Source organism: Terrapene carolina, unplaced genomic scaffold, assembly GCF_002925995.2.
Source record: "Terrapene carolina triunguis isolate 2854851 unplaced genomic scaffold, T_m_triunguis-2.0 Scaffold84, whole genome shotgun sequence".
Classification (NCBI taxonomy): domain Eukaryota; kingdom Metazoa; phylum Chordata; order Testudines; family Emydidae; genus Terrapene; species Terrapene triunguis.
Window position 1 is genome coordinate 31,207,665 of NW_020664435.1, and position 18,565 is coordinate 31,226,229.

The window sequence follows — 18,565 nt, forward strand, 5'->3', positions numbered from 1 at the left end:
ATGATGATTGTGAAGGTTGGTTGAGGCAGGGGTGTAGTGGGGTCGGCCGTGGGGGCTTGCCCCACTCCGCCTGCCTGGTGTTCCAGCCGGGGAGTGGGGTCAGGGCATGGGAGCTTGCCCCATTCCACCCGCCCGGCGCTCCTGCCAGGGAGCGGGGTTGGGAGCTTGCCCACTTCTGGCTGGAGCACTGGGCGGGTGGAATGGGGCAAGCCAAACAACCTTATAACAGAACATTGCACGACTTTAAATGAGTATGTTCTCTAATAGATCAGCAACCTAATAACAAAACAGTGTTAACTGGGACGACTTTAAGTGAGGAGTTACTGTAAAGGGCTCTTGAACCAAGTAGACAAAGGTGTAACAAGATCCAATGGCAGGAAGCTGAAGCTCGACAAATTCAGACTAGAAATAAAATACAATTTTTTAACAGTATGGGTAACTAGCCATTGGAACAACATACCTAGGGATGTTGCAAATTAGTTGTCATTTTACATTCATAAATCAAGACTGGATGTCTTTCTAAAAGATATGACCTAGCTCAATCAGAAGTTATAGACTTGGTACAGGGATTACTGGATGCAATGCTATGACCTATGTGATGCAGGAGGTCACACCAGATGATCATAATGGTTTTTTTTTTCTGGCTTTATAATCTATGACATGTAAGTGCACAGTAAATTCTACTTATCTTATGATCAGCTTTCAGGGATGCTGGTGTGATGGATGCCCTCCCTCTTGGCCAACATGCAGGGGACTGACCCAGAGAAATCCATATCTAAAAGCCAGGGCTGCTACACCTTGAACTAAGGAGTCAAGGCTCCATAGCTGGGGGCAGTAACAACTCATATCCTCAGCCAAACTGCACAGAGAGGACTTGTAACACTCACTCACCCATGAGCGAGCATACACAGAGTAGTACTAAAGGATGCTACACATAGAAATATCACTTTTATATCTATTATAGGAAAATTCATGATGTGTTATCATTATTTGAGAAATATTCTTCACCCTTTGGACATGACATGCAACCCTTATTCTTGTTGGTGAATTCCTACTCAGGCGAGTAGTACAATTTATATCAGTTGCCTGAGTAAGGGTTGCCCAAATAGGTGCTTTATGAACTTAAGCAGAAAAATCATGTGTAAAATGCACTGTACGTTGGAAGAACTGGGTTTAGTTTCAAAGTCTCATTGTTTGGTCTAAGTAACACTGATTTTTCAGTGGAACATGCAAAAAAAGTCTCCTCAGTAAGGGTTCTTTCCATAGCAAATTTCAACTTTCTGCCTCCCACTGTTTCAGGATTGTAAATTTTAAAAAGTTACATTTTTCTGTGTGATGAAAGTGTAATTTTTTACTCTGCCCCAAAATGGCTCAGTCGTTTTTGCTGAATCTTAGAACAAACAAAAAACAATACCTTTTGGTAGAGACCAAACCTATAAAACCTAACATGAATGGTAAAAATTTGGTAGTTATGGTCCTCTAAAAACAGGAGGTTAAAGTGGAAATGTGTATTCAGCCTTAACTGTAGCAACCATCATGGCAACTTCTGTAATATGATCTGATGGTAGTAGGAATTGCAAATCTGCAGTGACAGATGCTATTATAGTCTGTGTTTGCAAGTACACAATATCCTAGGAAATATGAATTTATATAAATTCAATAGATAATTGTTTATTACTCATAATAAATCATTCTCCCAAGTTATCTGTCAACACAAGCATCTCCATGCTGTCTGGCAACGTGGCGATTATAACACTTTCAACAATCTTTTGAAAAATGTTTGACCAGTAATAGAATTTATGCTGTGGCCAGATGCCACATGAAAGTTTTGTGGGGAAAAGTAAAACAACATGCTACAAACTACTCTTTGAAGTTGACAAGGGACCTCTTGCGAGGAATGTACTTTCATGTGCTTTGTTTGAGGTCTAGTAGACCGTAGAATAGTCTCCCAGGTAAGAATTGGTAGAACAATTAATTGGGAAAAATATTCATTGCAAATTTCTCTTTCTGTTTGCTAATCAACTTTGATTTTTACAAATCTATTCACTATTACTAATTATTCTATCAAGAGTTTATGCAAACAAATGTCAAATTATGAACTGTTCATCCAGAGGCGTAGCGAGCGCCCTCCATACCCTCTGACCGGAGGGGGCCCCGCAAGGAAGGGGGCCCCTAAAAGTGGCAAAATAAATACCGCATTCCAGTTTCTGCATTGTAAGGGGCCCCGCCCGGACATATGTTTGGAGGGGGCCACCGTTCGGAGGGGGCCACGTTCTTTGTTGCTACGGCCCTGTGTTCATCAAACACTCACCTGATTATTCAGGATTCACTATTCATAGAGTATAACTGGTGACATATGTCACATGGTATTGTTTCTGCTCCCTGACTAGATGGCTGAAACTTTAGAAGCATGACAATAACAAATACTGATTAGCAAATATTACTTTGACACAAAATTGCTCTATTCACAAATGAATTCAGGTAATAAAAATATCTATTCCCCAAAGATTTGTGTAAATAAAAACCCATTCACGCATATGTTTGCAAATAACAAGGAGCACAGGCATAGCATAAAAAAAGAGCTGTTTAGAATAAAACTAAACTGGAAAAAACACTAGAAAATATCCTGTATGGACAAATCCTGCTTTAGTTGGAAGATGGACTGAACTATATAATATTTTTTCCTTCTTTAACACATTTGATACTGACAACTTTTATAATTACCACTATTTTTAGACACTTTTTATAACTTCAGGAAAAAAAATTCCCTTTTAACTGACACGTTCCTTGTGATTTTTTTTTTGCAGAGGGAGGTAATTTGAAGAAATGTATCCATTTCTGAGTTATGTGGGAGATGGAAAAAATTTCCCTGTTCCATTTTAAAACATTCTAATGCCTCCTTTTTTAGTCCTGGCTGAAAGAAAAGCATCTGATGTTTGAAACAGGAGACATCGCCTATAACTAATACTTGTGGAGGAGAATTGTCTTTGCTGAGTTTGAAGGAAGAATGCAAAATAAAGATTTATAAGTGTTTGAAAAATCATTTTTGACATTCTCAGTGACTGTGTAATTAGTTTGCACACCTGGAAAAACCTGGGGCATGTTGAAGTGCAGAAAGAAGGACCCTCTAGAGACCATTTCTCATATCCACTAAATTCACAACATGTACCATATCTGGTGATATGGAGCTGGAATAAAATTAGGTAATTTAGGCAAAAAATGTATGTATATGGTTAAAGTTAACTATGTGCTTTAGTGCTTTGCTGGATCAGCACCTTATCTCCTAGGAGGTTGATCCAAAGGCCATTGGGCTTTGGATCAGGCTGTGCAAGCAGAGTGACAGAATATAAAACTTATTGATTATAGTATAGAGATGTATGCACAAAATCGTAGTCACATTTTCTCCACAATTCCTCAGCTACAAAGAGAAACTACACAAACAGAAGTCGATTCAGTAACCATAGAGCTTGGCAACATGGTGGGGCAATGCGCTGTATGGAGGTGTGATTTCTAAAGCACACTAACGTGTTGCATATTAATTGGTCTGTGTAGACCCTGCTAGTGTGCACTGAAGCAGGCTTTAACATAATACTGTTTCAAACAGCACAACAGTCTACACAGACCAATTAATGCACAGATGTTAGTGTGCTTTATCCCTCTGTGTAGACAAGCCTTTGGATATCTTATGGTCAGAGGTTCAAAACTTCAATCAAAACCACATTCAACAAAAGGTCTCCATTTTATGTGGAAGGTGTGATGCATGTGCAAGCTAACAGTTGGCAGAGAGTAAGAGTAAGGTTAAGGATGTTTAGTTCACCTTATTTGCAGCATGTCCATGCTTCCTAATATTAGAAGTTTCCACTGTGAAAAATTCCTAAAGAATTTAATATGGATGAAACAAATATATGTCTATAGAAATTACTCTAAAAGCTATAGAATTTAATGAAGATTAATCTTTTTTTTTTAAATTGGTTTATTTGAACCATTCTAGAGGATTATGTCCCTACTATAGAATGTTGATCATACTTACAAGATGGGAGACAGTATCCTGGAAAGCAGTGACACTAAAAAGGACTTCGGAGTAATGATAAATAATCAACAAGATATTAGTTTCCTGTGTTATATGTAGCTCAGGGGTGGGCAAACTTTTTGGCCCGAGAGCCACATCTGGGTATGGAAATTGTATGGAGGGCCATGAATGCTCACAAAATTGGGGTTGAGGTGCAGGAGGGGGTGTGGGCTGGGGCTGGGGTGCAGGCTGTGCGGTGGGGCCAGAAATGAGGAGTTCAGGGTGCAGGAGGGGCTCCGGGCTGGGGCAGTGAAGGTGGACTGCGGGGGCGTGAGGGCTCTGGCTGGGGGTGCAGGCTCTGGGATGGGGCTGGGGATGAGGGGTTTGGAGTGTACTCCAGGCTGGGACCAAGGGGTTCGGAGGGCGGGAGGGGGATCACGGCTGGGGCAGGGAGTTGGGGCATGGGGGGGTGAGGGATCCGGCTGGGGGTGCAGGCTCGGGGGTGGGCCTGGGGATAAGGGGGAGGGGTGCAGGAGGGTGCTCCGGGCTAGGACCGAGTGGTTTGGAGGGCAGGCTGGGGCAGAGGGTTCGGGCACAGAGGGTTGGGGCGTATTTGTTATTGCAGGCTCCGGGTGGCGCTTACCTCAAGTATCTCCCGAAAGCAGTGGCATGTCCCCTCTCCGGCTCCTACTTGGATGCGCAACCAGGCGGCTCTGCTGCATGCTGCACCATCCGCAGGTGCTGCCCCCGCAGCTCCCATTGGCCGCACTTCCTGGCCAATGGGAGCTGCAGGGGCGGCGCTTGGGGTGGGGGCAACGTGTGGAGCAGAGCCCCCCGGCTGCTTCTATGCATAGAAGCCAGAGGGGGAACATGCCACTGCTTCTGGGAGCTGTGCAGAGTGGTCCCCGACCCTGCTCCCCAGCTAGGGTGACCAGATGTCCCGATTTTATAGGGACAGTCCCGATTTTTGGGTCTTTTTTTTATATAGGCTCCTATTACCCCTCACCCTCTGTCCCGATTTTTCACACTTGCTGTGTGGTCACCCTATCCCCAGCTGGAGTGCCGGAGTGGGAGCTTGAGGGCCGGATTAAAACAACTGTCGGGCCAGTTTGCCCACCCTTGCTGTAGCTAAGGTGAATGGGATCTTTGGGTATATAAGTAGTGGAATGTCAAGTAGGAGTAAGGAGATGGTTTTACCCTTGTATACAGCATTAGTGAGTTCATTACTGGAATACTGTGTCCAGTTCTGGTTGTTGAAAAATTGGAAGGGTTCAGAAAAGAGGCACAAGAATGATTTGAGGTCTGAAAAACATGCCTTACAGTGAGAGAGTTAAGAAACTCGGTCTCCTTAGTTTATCTAACAGAAGGTTAAGAGGTGACTTGATCATTGTCTACCAGCATCTACACAAGGAAGAGATTTCTGATAGTAAAGGGCTCATGAACCTAGTAGACAAAGACAGAACAAACCTCTGTGTTTGGAAGGTGAAGTTAAACTAATTCAGACTGGAAATAAGGGTAGTTAACTATTGGAACAACTTACCTAAAGACATGGTAGATTTTCTGTCACTTTAAGTCTTTAAACCGAGGCTGATGTTTTTATGAGAGCTATTATAAGTCAAACAGAAATTATGGGCAATTATTGTGTATGCAGGAGGTCAGACTAAATGATCATACTGATCCCATCGAGCCTTAAAATGTATCAATCCATGAATTCTGTATTACATTTTCAAGGTCAGAAGACCTATGTAAAAGTTAGAGAGAGAAGGTGGGTGAGATAATATATTTTATTGGACCAACTTCTATTGGTGAGAGAGACAAGCTTTTGAGCTTACACAGAGCTTTTTCAGAGTGTCACAACTAAATACAAGGTGGAACTGATAGTTTAGCGTAAGTGGTTAACACATTTCACGGGACCATTCAAGGTGAAGGGGCCTGTTAACACCTCTTCAGTCATAGAGGAAAAGGGGGAAAAAGCTGGGGGTTGGGTTAAGTGGGTTATAGATTGTTGTAATAAGTGTATCTATTCAGTCCATGATTTTTGGTGTCTAGTAAAATTATGAATTTAAGATCCCAAGTTCATCTTTTGAAGGTGTTGTGCAAGGTGAGGACTGAGAGGTCAAATATAGAGTGATTGTTCAGTGAAAAGTGTTCACCCACAGGTGATGTGGTATTTTTGTCTATCATTTTTCTGTGAGAGTTCATTTGAGGGCATAGTGATTGTGTGATTTCACCCACATAGTTATTATTGGGGCATTTAGTGCACTGGATGAGGTACAGCACTCATTGTGCTAGGCATGTATAGGACCCGTGGATTTTGAAAGGTTTGTTGTGAGGGTAGCAGGAGGATGTTGATCATGGTAGCAGTAGAGTTAGGTCTACAGGTTTTGCATCTGTTGTATTGGCAGGGTCTGGTGCTGCTTGAGTTGATGTGTCCTGATTTGTGGGGGTTTGCTTCTGATGATGAGCTTGGAGAGGTTACGGGAGGATGGTGGGGGATTGAAGGCCAGAAGAAGAGGTTCAGGAAAGATTTATTTCAGGATGGGGTTCCCATCAATTATGGGTGATAATTGTTTGATACTTCCTATGGGTTCCAGTATGGGGTAGTAGGTGACAACTGAGATCTGCGCTCGGAGGGGGGTTTATTTCTGTATTGAAGCAGGTTTTCTTGGTGTATTTGTGTGTCCCATTCATGATGCGATCTACTTCTTTGGTGGAGTGTCCTTGTTTGGTAAAGATGGTTTTAAGTGTGTTAAGGTCTTTAACTTTGCCCTCGTAGCATATTCTGTGATATCTGCATGCCTGGCCGTAGGTAACAGATTTCTGGGTGTGTTTGAGGTGGCTACTGGATCTGTGGAGGTAGGTGTGGTGATCCTCTGGGTTTCTTGTACATAGTTGTCTGTAGAGTTCCATTGTTGAAGCTGATCAAGGTGTCCAGGAAGCAGATGCTAGTGTGAGAGTGTTCTAGAGAGAGTTTAATGGACAGGGGGTGGTTGTTGAAGTTGTGGAGGAAATCTGTAAGGGAATTTAGGTTGTCTGTCCAGAGGATGAAAATATCATTGATATATCTCAGGTATATCATCGGTTTCATGGTGCATTTGTCCAGAAATTCTTCTTCAAGATGGTCTATGAAGAGGTTGGCATATTGGGGAGCCATCCTGGTACCCATGGCTGTTCCCATGATTTGGACAAAGTGTTGTTGAATGTAAAATTGTTATGGGTAAGGATGAAATTGAGGAATTTGACTATTGTTTGGGGTGGATGTCTCTGGGTTGTTCATTATCTTGTCAATATTTGAGACAGGCAGCAATGCCATCATTGTGAGGGATGTTGGTGTACAGGACTGAGACATTCATGGTGGCAAGGATGGTGTTCTGAGGGAGCCTGTTAATGTTGTGGAGTTTTTGGAGGAAGTCAATTGTGTCCTGGAGGAAGCTGGCCCTTTGTGTGGTGAGTGGTTGGCAGATGGTTCCTATGAGTCCCAATACTCCTTCAGTAAGAGTGCTGTGGCCAGATACGATGGGTCTGCCTCGGTTTCCTTGTCTGTGCACCTTGGGAAGCATGTAGAAGGTCCCTGAGGAGTTCATGTGGGATGAGGTTGTAGAGTTTCTCTTGGAGTTGTTTGGGGAAAGATTTGATGATATCCTTAAATTCCTAGATAAAATGTAGTGGTGGTGATGTTGTGTCTTTGAGTTCTATATAGTAGGTGATATTGGAGAGCTGTCACTTGGCCTTGTTAATGTAGTCATCACAGTTGAGGACTATGATGGTGGCTCTTTGTCTGCTGGTTTGATCACTATTTGGTAGTTGGATTTCAGGGACTGTGTAGCTGTCCTCTTGGTAGTGGAGAGATTGTGGTGGATATGATGTTTGTTAAGCATTTCACAGTCAATTTTTTTCCTGAAGCCATCAGTATAATGGTCAAGAGTGTGGTTTTGTCCCTTGTTGGGTTTCTAGCCAGATTATTCTATTTTCTTATGACGGTTGGTGGAGAAGGGGTAATTGTGGGTGGTCATCATTGTAATTTTCTGATAGTGCTACCTTTCAGCAATATGCGCTGAAGTTTTGTATCCTTTTTTTTTTAAATGTCGGGGCGGGGGGGAGTTTGCTCCCCTGATTATGTTTAGAAGGAACTTTTGGGTGCACCCCAGAGCAACAACACTAAGCATGCTCAGCTCACCTCTCCTCCCCTTTGTCTCTATACACTCCTCCCATCTACTTCTTCAGTTTCAGTTTTGTTGCTAATGTCACTGGTAAATACCTTCCTGGAGGGCCTGGGGAAGGGCATATAGGACCACCAAGACAATGAAACTGACTTACACAAATTGCTGTCAAATGCACAAAATAAAGAACCTGAAAAATTTATTCCTTTTACTTATTAGTGACCTTAGAAATTACCTGTAGCAATGCTAGGTACACAGTTTTCAGATGTGATTTTTTTGTTAATGCTTTCCCTTGAATTTTTAAATTCTTGGATTTCTAGTGTTTGTGTTTTGAGAAGTATTTGTTGGTTGATTCCTTGCTTTTGTGTTATTGTGACTGTTGTAAAACAATGCCTAATGAACACCAATAACAAAGTTTCTTTTTAACACTGAAAATGTTATAAAATATTGTGTCACTATAACTATGTTATATGGAAAGCAAAAAAGTGAAACCTTATTATTTGTGTGACCGTAGTGCAGGGGTAGTCAATAGATGGACCACGACCAAAATCCAGACGCTTTTGAACAGGCCCTGAAATCTTTTTATTTACTAATTATTATCATTATTGTTGTTATTTTTTATTATTTTCTCTGGAGTCTGGACCTTGACTAAACCTTGACCAATAAATTTGGACCTTGACAAAAAAAAAAGTTGACTACCCCTGCCGTAGTGCATAGACGCCTTAGTCATGGACCAGGATCCCACTGTGCCAGGCGCTACACAAACACAGAGCAAAAGACAGACCCTGACATATTTTGTAAATTTTATACAGTAGATTGAATATAAAACGACAATTTTGACAGTGCCAATTAGCTAAGGGTTAGTATTCTCATATAGAGCCCAATCCTGTGTCCAGTGAAGTCAATGCTAAGGCTCCCATTGACTTCAGTGGGAAAGGACCAGGCACACATTTATTTGATGGGCATCCTTCTCCTTCAGTTATGTACTAGGTGGCTTGAGTCTGAGTGAAGAACAGCTGCTTTGCCAGCCTCTGACCTAGATAATTTGCTCTTGAAGTTGTTTTGGGGGTTTATGTGCATGCTTTTGCTACACTACAGAATTTTGATCTATAATTTCTTTAACATGTATTGATTGGTCTTCACACTTCTATTTCTCAACATCAAATAATTTGTTCAAATAATTCAACTAGAAATTATAATTACCTTTGTAAGTACACCTGTTCAAATCAGCTGGCTCTAGCAACATCCTGTCTGTTTTATGTTAATAGGCACTTTTGTGTCTTGTACACATATTCAAGTCAATAGTTATTTAACTTCATTTTGCAGATGTGAGACTTTGTTTATTTGCCACCTTGTGTTGATTACTATTTGCTGTTTGTGTTTAGGACATGATGCTTCAACTGTTGCGAGGGCTGGATTTTCTGCATTCACACCGAGTGGTGCACCGTGATCTGAAACCACAAAATATCCTCGTGACAAGCAGTGGGCAGATAAAATTAGCTGACTTTGGCCTTGCACGAATCTACAGTTTTCAGATGGCTCTGACCTCAGTAGTAAGTTTCAGAATGCTATTTTACCCTCAGTAATATGCTCTATTCCCTATATTAATATAGTCAATGGATCCTGAGAGTTATAACTGTGCTTTTAAACCCTCTCCATTTTAGATCACTTGTGTGTGCAAAGAAAAATAGCTTTCCAATTAGGATTGAGTAGTTGCTTTGGTTACTTTGTAAACGTAATCTATTACTGATGACTGGGTCTGAATTACATAATGACTGATTAGTAGGGCTGAGGCATGGACTGGTTTTTTAAGCATAGGATAGTGCGCCGGGAGCTCCCAAGTTCTAATTCCAGTTGTTATACTGACTCTCTTTGTATATAGCCTTGGGCCAGCCGAGTATGGTATGATTTTCAAAAGTGCTGAAGTTATTTAAGAGAACAAGTCCTATTGTCTTGCTCCTAAATCACATTGGTACTTTTGAAAATCCCACTCTTAATCTTGCCATTTTTCCGTATGTGTAAATGTGGATTATACTTCTTACTCCCATACTTCTCAGTTGTGACAATTAGTGAGTGAGTGATTATAAATGCATTGAAGATTAAATGTGCTACCTGTTAGGTATTGTTGTTAGTTTCTCACAGCAGTATTAGTTTGGTTTTGTGTTCTGCTTGTTAGCTCTATTGTTTCCCTTTGCCATCCTGAGTGCCATATCTACTAGGGCAGTGTCACTTATACTTAGGACAGGAAAGGTAGGATTGCTAAGGAAAGAAACTGAAAGTAATATACATTACATTTACATATTTTATTTTATAAATTCATCCAGATCTTGTTGATAAAAAGTAATCCATTGCTATTGTTGCCCCTTTTCGTCCCGAGCAGCTAATCAAAATGTGGGGCCCTGTGGATAGTCCAGTTGGGAGTAGAAATTGGTGATAGGTATTTCTTTCATGCAGTTTTGTTTATGCACAAAGAATGGACAAAGTCCTGCATTTGTGAACTCAGAGGGGATCAAATAGCAGGAAATAGCTTCTTTTGCTCACAGAACCAAAGTCTTTTCAGCCTGCATCCCTGACCCAAAAAACCTATCCCCAGTTTCTTCCAGGGTCAGATATGCTTCTCTCTCCCACTCAGTCTGTTCTTACCTGTTCACATTTTCTGTGTCTCCTCTCCCAAACTCCCTATGCCCGCATCTGGTTAGAATACCCAGTTAAACCCTCCACCCACTGGTACTAGTTTCTGGACAGACTCTATTAGGCTTTGTTTTAGGTGTGGCCCCTTAACTGTCTCTTAGTACAACTGATTTAAATGGGGGATGCAGTGTTGTAGCCATGTTGGTCCCAGGATATGAGAGAGACAAGGTGGGAGAGGTAATATCTTTTATTGGACCAGCTTCTGTTGGTGAGAGAGACAAGCTTTTGAGCTTAAACAAAGCTCTTCTTCAGGACAGAAGTTGGTCCAATAAAATATATTACTCTTCACCCGCCCGATCTCTCTTAAATGGGGGAGTCATTCACACATCAGTTTAAAGAGATGTTAACTCCGCCTATAACAAGATTTCACCCAGCCCGTAACAGTACAAACTGCAAGAGCCCTACCACATTTGTAAAGCATGACAGAATGTTAGTCTGGTTTCCTGCTTCAGCATGAATGAAGACAGGAAGAAACAGAAAATCATATCAACATGTTATTAAACAGAGGGAAGTATCTTCTGCACTTCAGACATGTGCAGACTGGCAAGTCGCTGTGCTGTTTTTTTTTTTTTTTTTTCATTGCCTGTAGAACGTCTCTTAAGGATTGATCCAAAGTCCTCTGAAGACAATAGGAATCTTTCCACTGACTTCAGTGGGCACTGGATCAGACTCTTGGAAGTATTAAAGAAAGGGGGTAGGGGGATAGGTTCTCCTTGAACTTGCAATAACTGTTTATATGTCAATCAGAAACAGTCACAGCCCCAATATCTCTTTCCACTGAACCATAAATGGAAACTGCATCCATCTGAAATTGTGGGGAGTGCCAGTAGGTTTTTTAAAATAGTCTATAAAAGAAGGAAATAGCCATGTACTAAGCAAATCAAGGATTCTTCTGTAGTCATGAACTCTGCCAGAGGAATAGAAGCAAGGGATCAGAAGCCCAAGGAACAGAACTCATTTGCTAAGGCAAGAATGCATTGAAACCTGCCTGTATTCGCCCATTGTCAGCACTCCTGGGTGAAATAGAAAGAGGTGACATTTAATATTTGGTTTGTCCAGACTGCTAAAATGGGTGGTGTTAAAAACTCATTAGCTAATATGTATTTACATGGTTTTAAACACGATTCAGCCCTTACTGTAGACAAAGGGTCTGTCTAGATTAGGATCTTGTCTACACATAAAAATTGTACCACTTTTACTATATTTATATTGTTAATGTGGTACAGTCCCCCTAGAGTGGTAACTATTGTACCAGTATAAAAGTGCTTATACCAGTATAGCTTATTCCTGGGAAGAAGAATAAGCTATACCAGCACCTTTATGCTGGTATAATGGTGTGCACACTAGGGCTTCTACTGGTATAATTATTTTGGTAAATCATATCCCTCACTCAAATAGTGATACTGATACAACTTCAAAATATAGAATAGGTAATTTGAAACACTGCTTAACACCGGGCATAGATGTTGGCTGATTATGCTGTAACCTAGTGGGGAGCCTCGTTTATAACATGACCATCTAACATGATTTTAAACATCACTGTCTTTGTCTAAACTAGGTAATAAATGGTGTTTAATACACGTTACTTAATACGTGTTAGCTCACACGTTTTAGTCTAGATGATGGACTTTATCTGTGTTTCAGTGACGTGGTGTGTCATTTGTTATGCATTGTTTCTTCCATTAAAATTCAGGACATGAATAAAACTTTTAACCCCCTCCTCCTCTTCACCCCTGGTCTTCCATTGACTTCAGTGGGACCAAGATGTGGCCTGAAGTTTCAGTCTTTGAGGGGAGTGTTCCTTTCTCTAACGGTAAAATATGGTAACCAAGAACCCTCTAGCAGTGTGTCAATTTAATAAAATTCCTACACTGTAGGGGTATGGTTTGGAATACCGTACATAAAAGCAATACCATGCACAGTCAGATGATAGAAGTACATTGTAGGAGCTATCACTCTGATCCAGTGACATGAGAACTCTGCATCATTTCCTTCAGCAGAGAGCTTACAGCAAGATAAGCTACAAGAATCATCTTTTGAAGTATCAAATCAGTCCCAAGATACATCCACATTCTTTGGTCACAAAGGAACTCTTCAGATGGACAAAAAGAGCTTGCCATGAAAGTAATCCAGTAAAAAGAACTGGCACAACCCTAGTTCATTGGGTGCCGCAAATGAGTAACTTCAAAGCAGTTTTTCTGTGGTAGCTAGTTACTTCCACAATGCTAAAGAATTCTTCTGGCAGGTCAGTCCCTTGGGCATCGGGCTGTCATTTAAAGAAGAAATCTCTTGATACCTCCTCCAGTAAATGAATAAAACGTTCAGGATAACGTAACACATGTTTAGGGGGCAGAACACTAGTCCCAGCTGTGATCAAACCAAGAAGTGATACAGATCTGAAATAACAGCACTAGAAAGAATCATGTTTGGTCTTTTTCTCGGATGGGGGAGAATGAATCAGCCTTTCAGTTTCACATGAAGTTAGATTGTCTTACTGTTGGTCTTGGCTCTTGGGAGCCTTTTGAATAGGCTTTGTGATAACAAGAGATGCAGCGAGGGTTGAAGGGAGAAGAGGGGTTGATATGGTTATGTAATTTTAGAGTTAAATGGATAAGTAAATGAGCTGTTGCTTTTCTCTGTGGTTCAGAAAAATGGACACTAAATTCTAGTTTAGGCAAACTTGCCCTATACAGAGGGACAGGTGTCTATTAGGATACACAAATGAAAATGGTAGGGGCTACATTATAAAGAAAAAATAGGCCAGTCAGTATTCAGAATCTGTTAATATCCCTCTTTGTTGCCAGCTGATTGCCTAAATATCTATGAATTGCTGGGTATCAGAAGGCAAAGTGAGATGAGCACATCTAATTGTGATCACAGTGTCTAGCCCGAGCTGAGAATGTCAAGATTTTAAATCATGACCTAACTCCAAAAAAATGAAGCAAAACTGGCAAGAGACTAGTGTTTGTAAAACACTGATAGTAGCCTTTTTGAAAACGTGTGGCTTAGATTAGATGGCAGAGCTGCTGACTTTTTTCCTCCCTAAAATGCAAACAAAATGGTTTTATTTTGCCTTTTTCCTTTAAAAAAATCTTATTTTCAGATTTGCTCAAAGTAAGAGGGGGAAAAAAAATCAGTTTCTCTGCTAATGCACTAAATTGTTATACTGGGATCAGCTGAAGAGATTGAGAATTTTAAAAACCCAATTCTCACTTTCAGTGAACATTTTCAGATTATGCCAGCGTTTTATTTGAGTGTTTCTTCAGGATAAAGATTTTCCATCCATTTCCTGGCAGTCATTTCAGCACAAATGGTTTACAAGTCACATCATGCAGCAACTTGGATTTCATTTTGTTGGTATAGTGGCAAGGGAGCATAAAATAATTTTCACTAACTGGGCTTACTTTGTAAAAAATAAATATATAAATTAGTTACAGCAACAAAAATAATAACAAAAAAGATAGAAAATATCCCATTCCAAAGAGGAATGAGTGCTTCTCTGTTTTCTACCCAATACTGCATTGTAAGATGCTAATAAATACCACCTGTTTAGTAAATAATATGGGTGTAAGCTCTCATCTGAACTAATAGATGATTTTGGAGACTGGACACAATAAGGGCAAATGAGAGTTTCTTTTTCTTTTGGTTCCTTGTTTTTTTGGCCACCACATCCTGGTGCTCTGTTTCCCCTGAAACCCATACAGATATCATTTATACTGTGGAATCCTCTCACACAAAACACGTAAGTAGTCCCATTGCAGTTAAATTAGGCACATGCTTAAGTAGCTTGCTGAATTACAGCTGAAATCTGGGCTCTGAGAAAGAGGGACTCCTGCCTTCATTTATTTTTCTCTCCTATAGCCCAGGCAGAAAAACATACTTTTTAGACCCCATGATTGTTGTTTGTCTGAGATGACTGTCATCTTGTATTTTGTTGAAGAATGTAAAGCTTCTTACCACTGACATATGGGAGCTAGTGTTGTAGAGCTCTTTGTAACTCAAAAGCTTGTCTCTTTCATGTTGGTCCAATAAAAGACATTACCTCACCCACTCTAATATGGGAGCAAAACTGCTTTGGTTCTCGCAGTCATAGCTTTTGTGAGGAGATACCTAGTCTTGAACTCAGAGCTCCAGTTCTGTAGCTCAGCACTTTTCTTCAGTCCACCCGGTTGGCCCTCCAAAGGAAAATGAGTCACAGATGAATGTCCAGAGAATCAAAATATGTGCTGTTGAATTCTGGAGTGCTGTCGAAAGATTGTGTTTACCCAGGAATGCAGTATGATTGTAACTGGTTGCTTATCTAAAGTTGTTGTGTGTTTTCCCCCAAAATCTGGGATAATCAACAGTCCTGTAAATGCAAGCCTCTCAATTTCACCTAGAAGATTTTAAATTGTATCGTGTGTAGTTATTTCAGATTATCCAGAACTAAATGGCTGAAATCACAGTGCCAGTTGGAAGGATAATCTGGTATCTGTTGGAAACTATCCTTTATAACTCCATATAGTGGAGATTTTCTTTTTTCTTCATAGTACAGTATCTTCATCTTTAGCAATAAGGTAATTACCCAATTAACCTCCAAAGCAGTTGGTTTCTTTTCTGGTTTCCTTTCCTTACAAAAATTAATTATACTTATTGCTTTCATCTTCAACATCCATGATATTCACCCAATTATGGAGGATCCGCTTTACAGCCCTGCTATACCCTTTACAGATTAGGGGTGCAGGCACAGAGGCTGTGCAGGGAACTCTCTCCCTGTCTGTCCCGGAGGGTGCTCTGAGCTGGCCTTGAATAGGCAGGCTGAAGAAGGAAACATTGGGATATGATCAAAAGAAGAGCTACTGGATCCATGATTTCACAGATTCATCAGTCTAAAATCCCTGCAGAGGTTGCATCATCCATTATGCTAGCATAGTTAGTTGCCAATGGATGCAACTTGGTTTAAGCTGCAGTCACACAGCTGGCCCACAGGCTGAAGGGTTGAATTCAGTCCTCCCTCCCTACCACTACAGAGTTCTCCACAAAAAACCCTGTAACTCAGGTTTTGTCCAGGAAGAGTTAATTTCTCATAGTGCAGACACAGGGCAGCTGAAGGAATCTGGAGTGCGTTCTCTTAAACATTGCCCAGGGAGGTTCTTTCCATTGCATGCACTTGATAATGAGAAATATATTGAGTGATGTATCTCCAGAGTCATTTTAAGAATAAAAATCATTTTCAGTAAGATGATATCAAAACTTCTGGCTGATACTTCAAAATAATCTGAGATATATAGCTAGATTAAGTAAACTCATGTTGGCTGTTGTGGGTCATGTGGCTTGGGTCTGTACACAAAAGATAATTTTATTTAGCGTGTGCATAGTCGTCAAGTCAAGTGATGGCATCTTCAGTGGCATGATGCAGTTCTTCTGGGAAACCGCTGAACCTAGTCATCAGGCATTCATCGACAATGTGCGTCATCATCTGTGTTGTGCCACAGCTGCACAAAGGGCTGTCACGAAGGCCCCAGCGATACTGGTTGGCTGCACAAAGACCTTGTCCGGTCTGGACAACGGGGCAGGTCAAAACCAGGTGGGCAAATTGTGGGATCTGTGATGAGGGACTGGTTGGGGATTATAACAGATATCCATTCCTCTCGCCAGAGTGTTTCCGCCCAAACATCCTGGTGTGGCAGATGAGACCATAATGGGTGACATGACGGCATACATGCAGCTGGTGGTTTAAAAAGGTCATTGTGCAGCGGCAGGCTTGAGTTGGCACGTACACCTCTAATCTGATATAACGCGACCCGATATAACATGAATTCGGATATAACGCGGTAAAGCAGTGTCCGGGGGGGTGGGGCTGCGCAGTCCGGTGGATCAAAGCAAGTTCGATATAACGCTGTTTCACCTATAATGTGGTAAGATTTTTTGGCTCCCGAGGACAGTGTTATATCGGGGTAGAGGTGTACTTTCTTCAGTAACTTGCCAGTGGCAACCTCTTGTCTGATAGGAGGAGGAGCAATATTTTTCAGAACTGGAAGCCATGGGAGTGGAGTTGGATGCAGGGTGCTGGAGATGATACGCATGGTGGCATGTAAGTGCATATCCACCAGTTTGGCGTGTGACGATCGACTCCAAACTGGTGCGCAGTACTCTGCCACCGAATACGAGGTGGAAGAGCTGACATCCACAAAGTTGGAGCACGAGCACTCCATGACGAACCTGCCAGTTTGCTAAGAAGATTGTTGCGCATCTTAACTTGAGCTGTTGTCTTCTTCAGGTGGGCATGGTAACTCAGTGTGCGATCTAAGGTCACACCTAGATAGACCGGTCCTACTTCATGCTTCACCTTCACAAAAGATAATGAAAAGAATAGATTGTTCAGGTCAGTGACCGTTTTATCTAAGGCTGATACAGTGATATATACACACACACTTACAAATATATAAACAATTTTGTTAAAAGAGTGTTATTTATGTTGAAAAGTCAAGCACGCAAGAGCTAGGAAATGCTAGAATAAAGGTTGCATTTGCTCATATGCATTATGACAGTCTTCCCCAAAATCACATAGGAAGTGCCTACAGTTTGAAATATAACTAGAGATTTTGGGTGCCCAAGTTGAGAATCTTAAAGAATTTGAAATTTGGCAGAGGGGCCAATTGTGTATATACAGAAAGAGAGAGAGAGTACATAAACATGAGAGAGAGAAAATATTGTGATAGGCCAGTAATTTCAGAAATGGGCCCTAAAATTAGTCTCCTGAGTCCATATTTAGGAACCTAAAATAAGTGGCCTGATTTTGAAAAGCAGCAGCAGCTTTTCAAAATGCAGCAGCTCCCACTGAATTTTTTAAATCTGGGGCATAGTTGTTAAGTTACTGCTTTAGGATCTTAAAGTTTGTTATTTTATTTGAGTTTTTGGGAAAAAAAATTCGAGCATCTTTACCAAATACATTTTCAAACAAAATATCTGACATATTTTTAATTCCCTACCTGCCAAGACCTTGGTTCAGGGTCCTATACTTCTATCATTACAGCTGATACCACGGCTAACCCTGAAAGCCATCTAAGGAATGCAGAGAATGCAGCTCTCTGCTCTGATTCAGTCCCAGGTTTATCTTGAAATGTAAAAAGCCTTTCAGTTAGCCTTTCATAGAAAGTGAATTACTTGACAGTAAACAAGCAAACTGGCTCTATGTAAGAATATGTGTTATGTCAACAAAATTGCTGCATGGAAGCTGGAGCTAATGGGGGATATGGACTAGGATCACTGGGCTTCTCCACACTGACTTGGGGTGTTTTTTTTGCATTAGTGCGCTGCACCTAATCTAATATATGGAGATATCCTATCTCCTAGAACTGGAAGGGACCCCGAAAGGTCATTGAGTCCAGCCCCCTGCCTTCACTAGCAGGACCAAGTACTGATTTTGCCCCAGAACCCTAAGTGGCCCCCTCAAGGATTGAACTCATAACCCTGGGCTTAGCAGGCCAGTGCTCAAACCACTGAGCTGTCCCTCCCAAATGCAAACCTGTAGTGTAGATGCACTGCACTGGTGTAAAAAATGACTTATCCCAATGCAGCCCACCCTGGGTTAGTAAGCAGCCCAGTGCACCTACACTTGTGCAGAAAAGTATCTGGTATAGACAAGCTTCAGACACTGGTCCAAAAGTAAAGTTGTAATGAAATATTCTTTGCTTTCCTTCCCCCCTGCTTCCCTTCATTTTCT

General features: G+C 41.3%; 1 protein-coding gene across 1 annotated transcript in view; it reads left to right on the top strand.

The window, feature by feature from the left end:
* CDK6 (cyclin dependent kinase 6) overlaps positions 1–18,565 on the top strand; it is a 171,541-nt gene that overhangs the window by 68,046 nt on the left and 84,930 nt on the right. Inside the window, exon 4 of the mRNA XM_024219050.3 lies at positions 9,555–9,722. Coding sequence (XP_024074818.1) covers positions 9,555–9,722 — 168 coding nt within the window. The remainder of the gene's footprint in view (positions 1–9,554; positions 9,723–18,565) is intronic.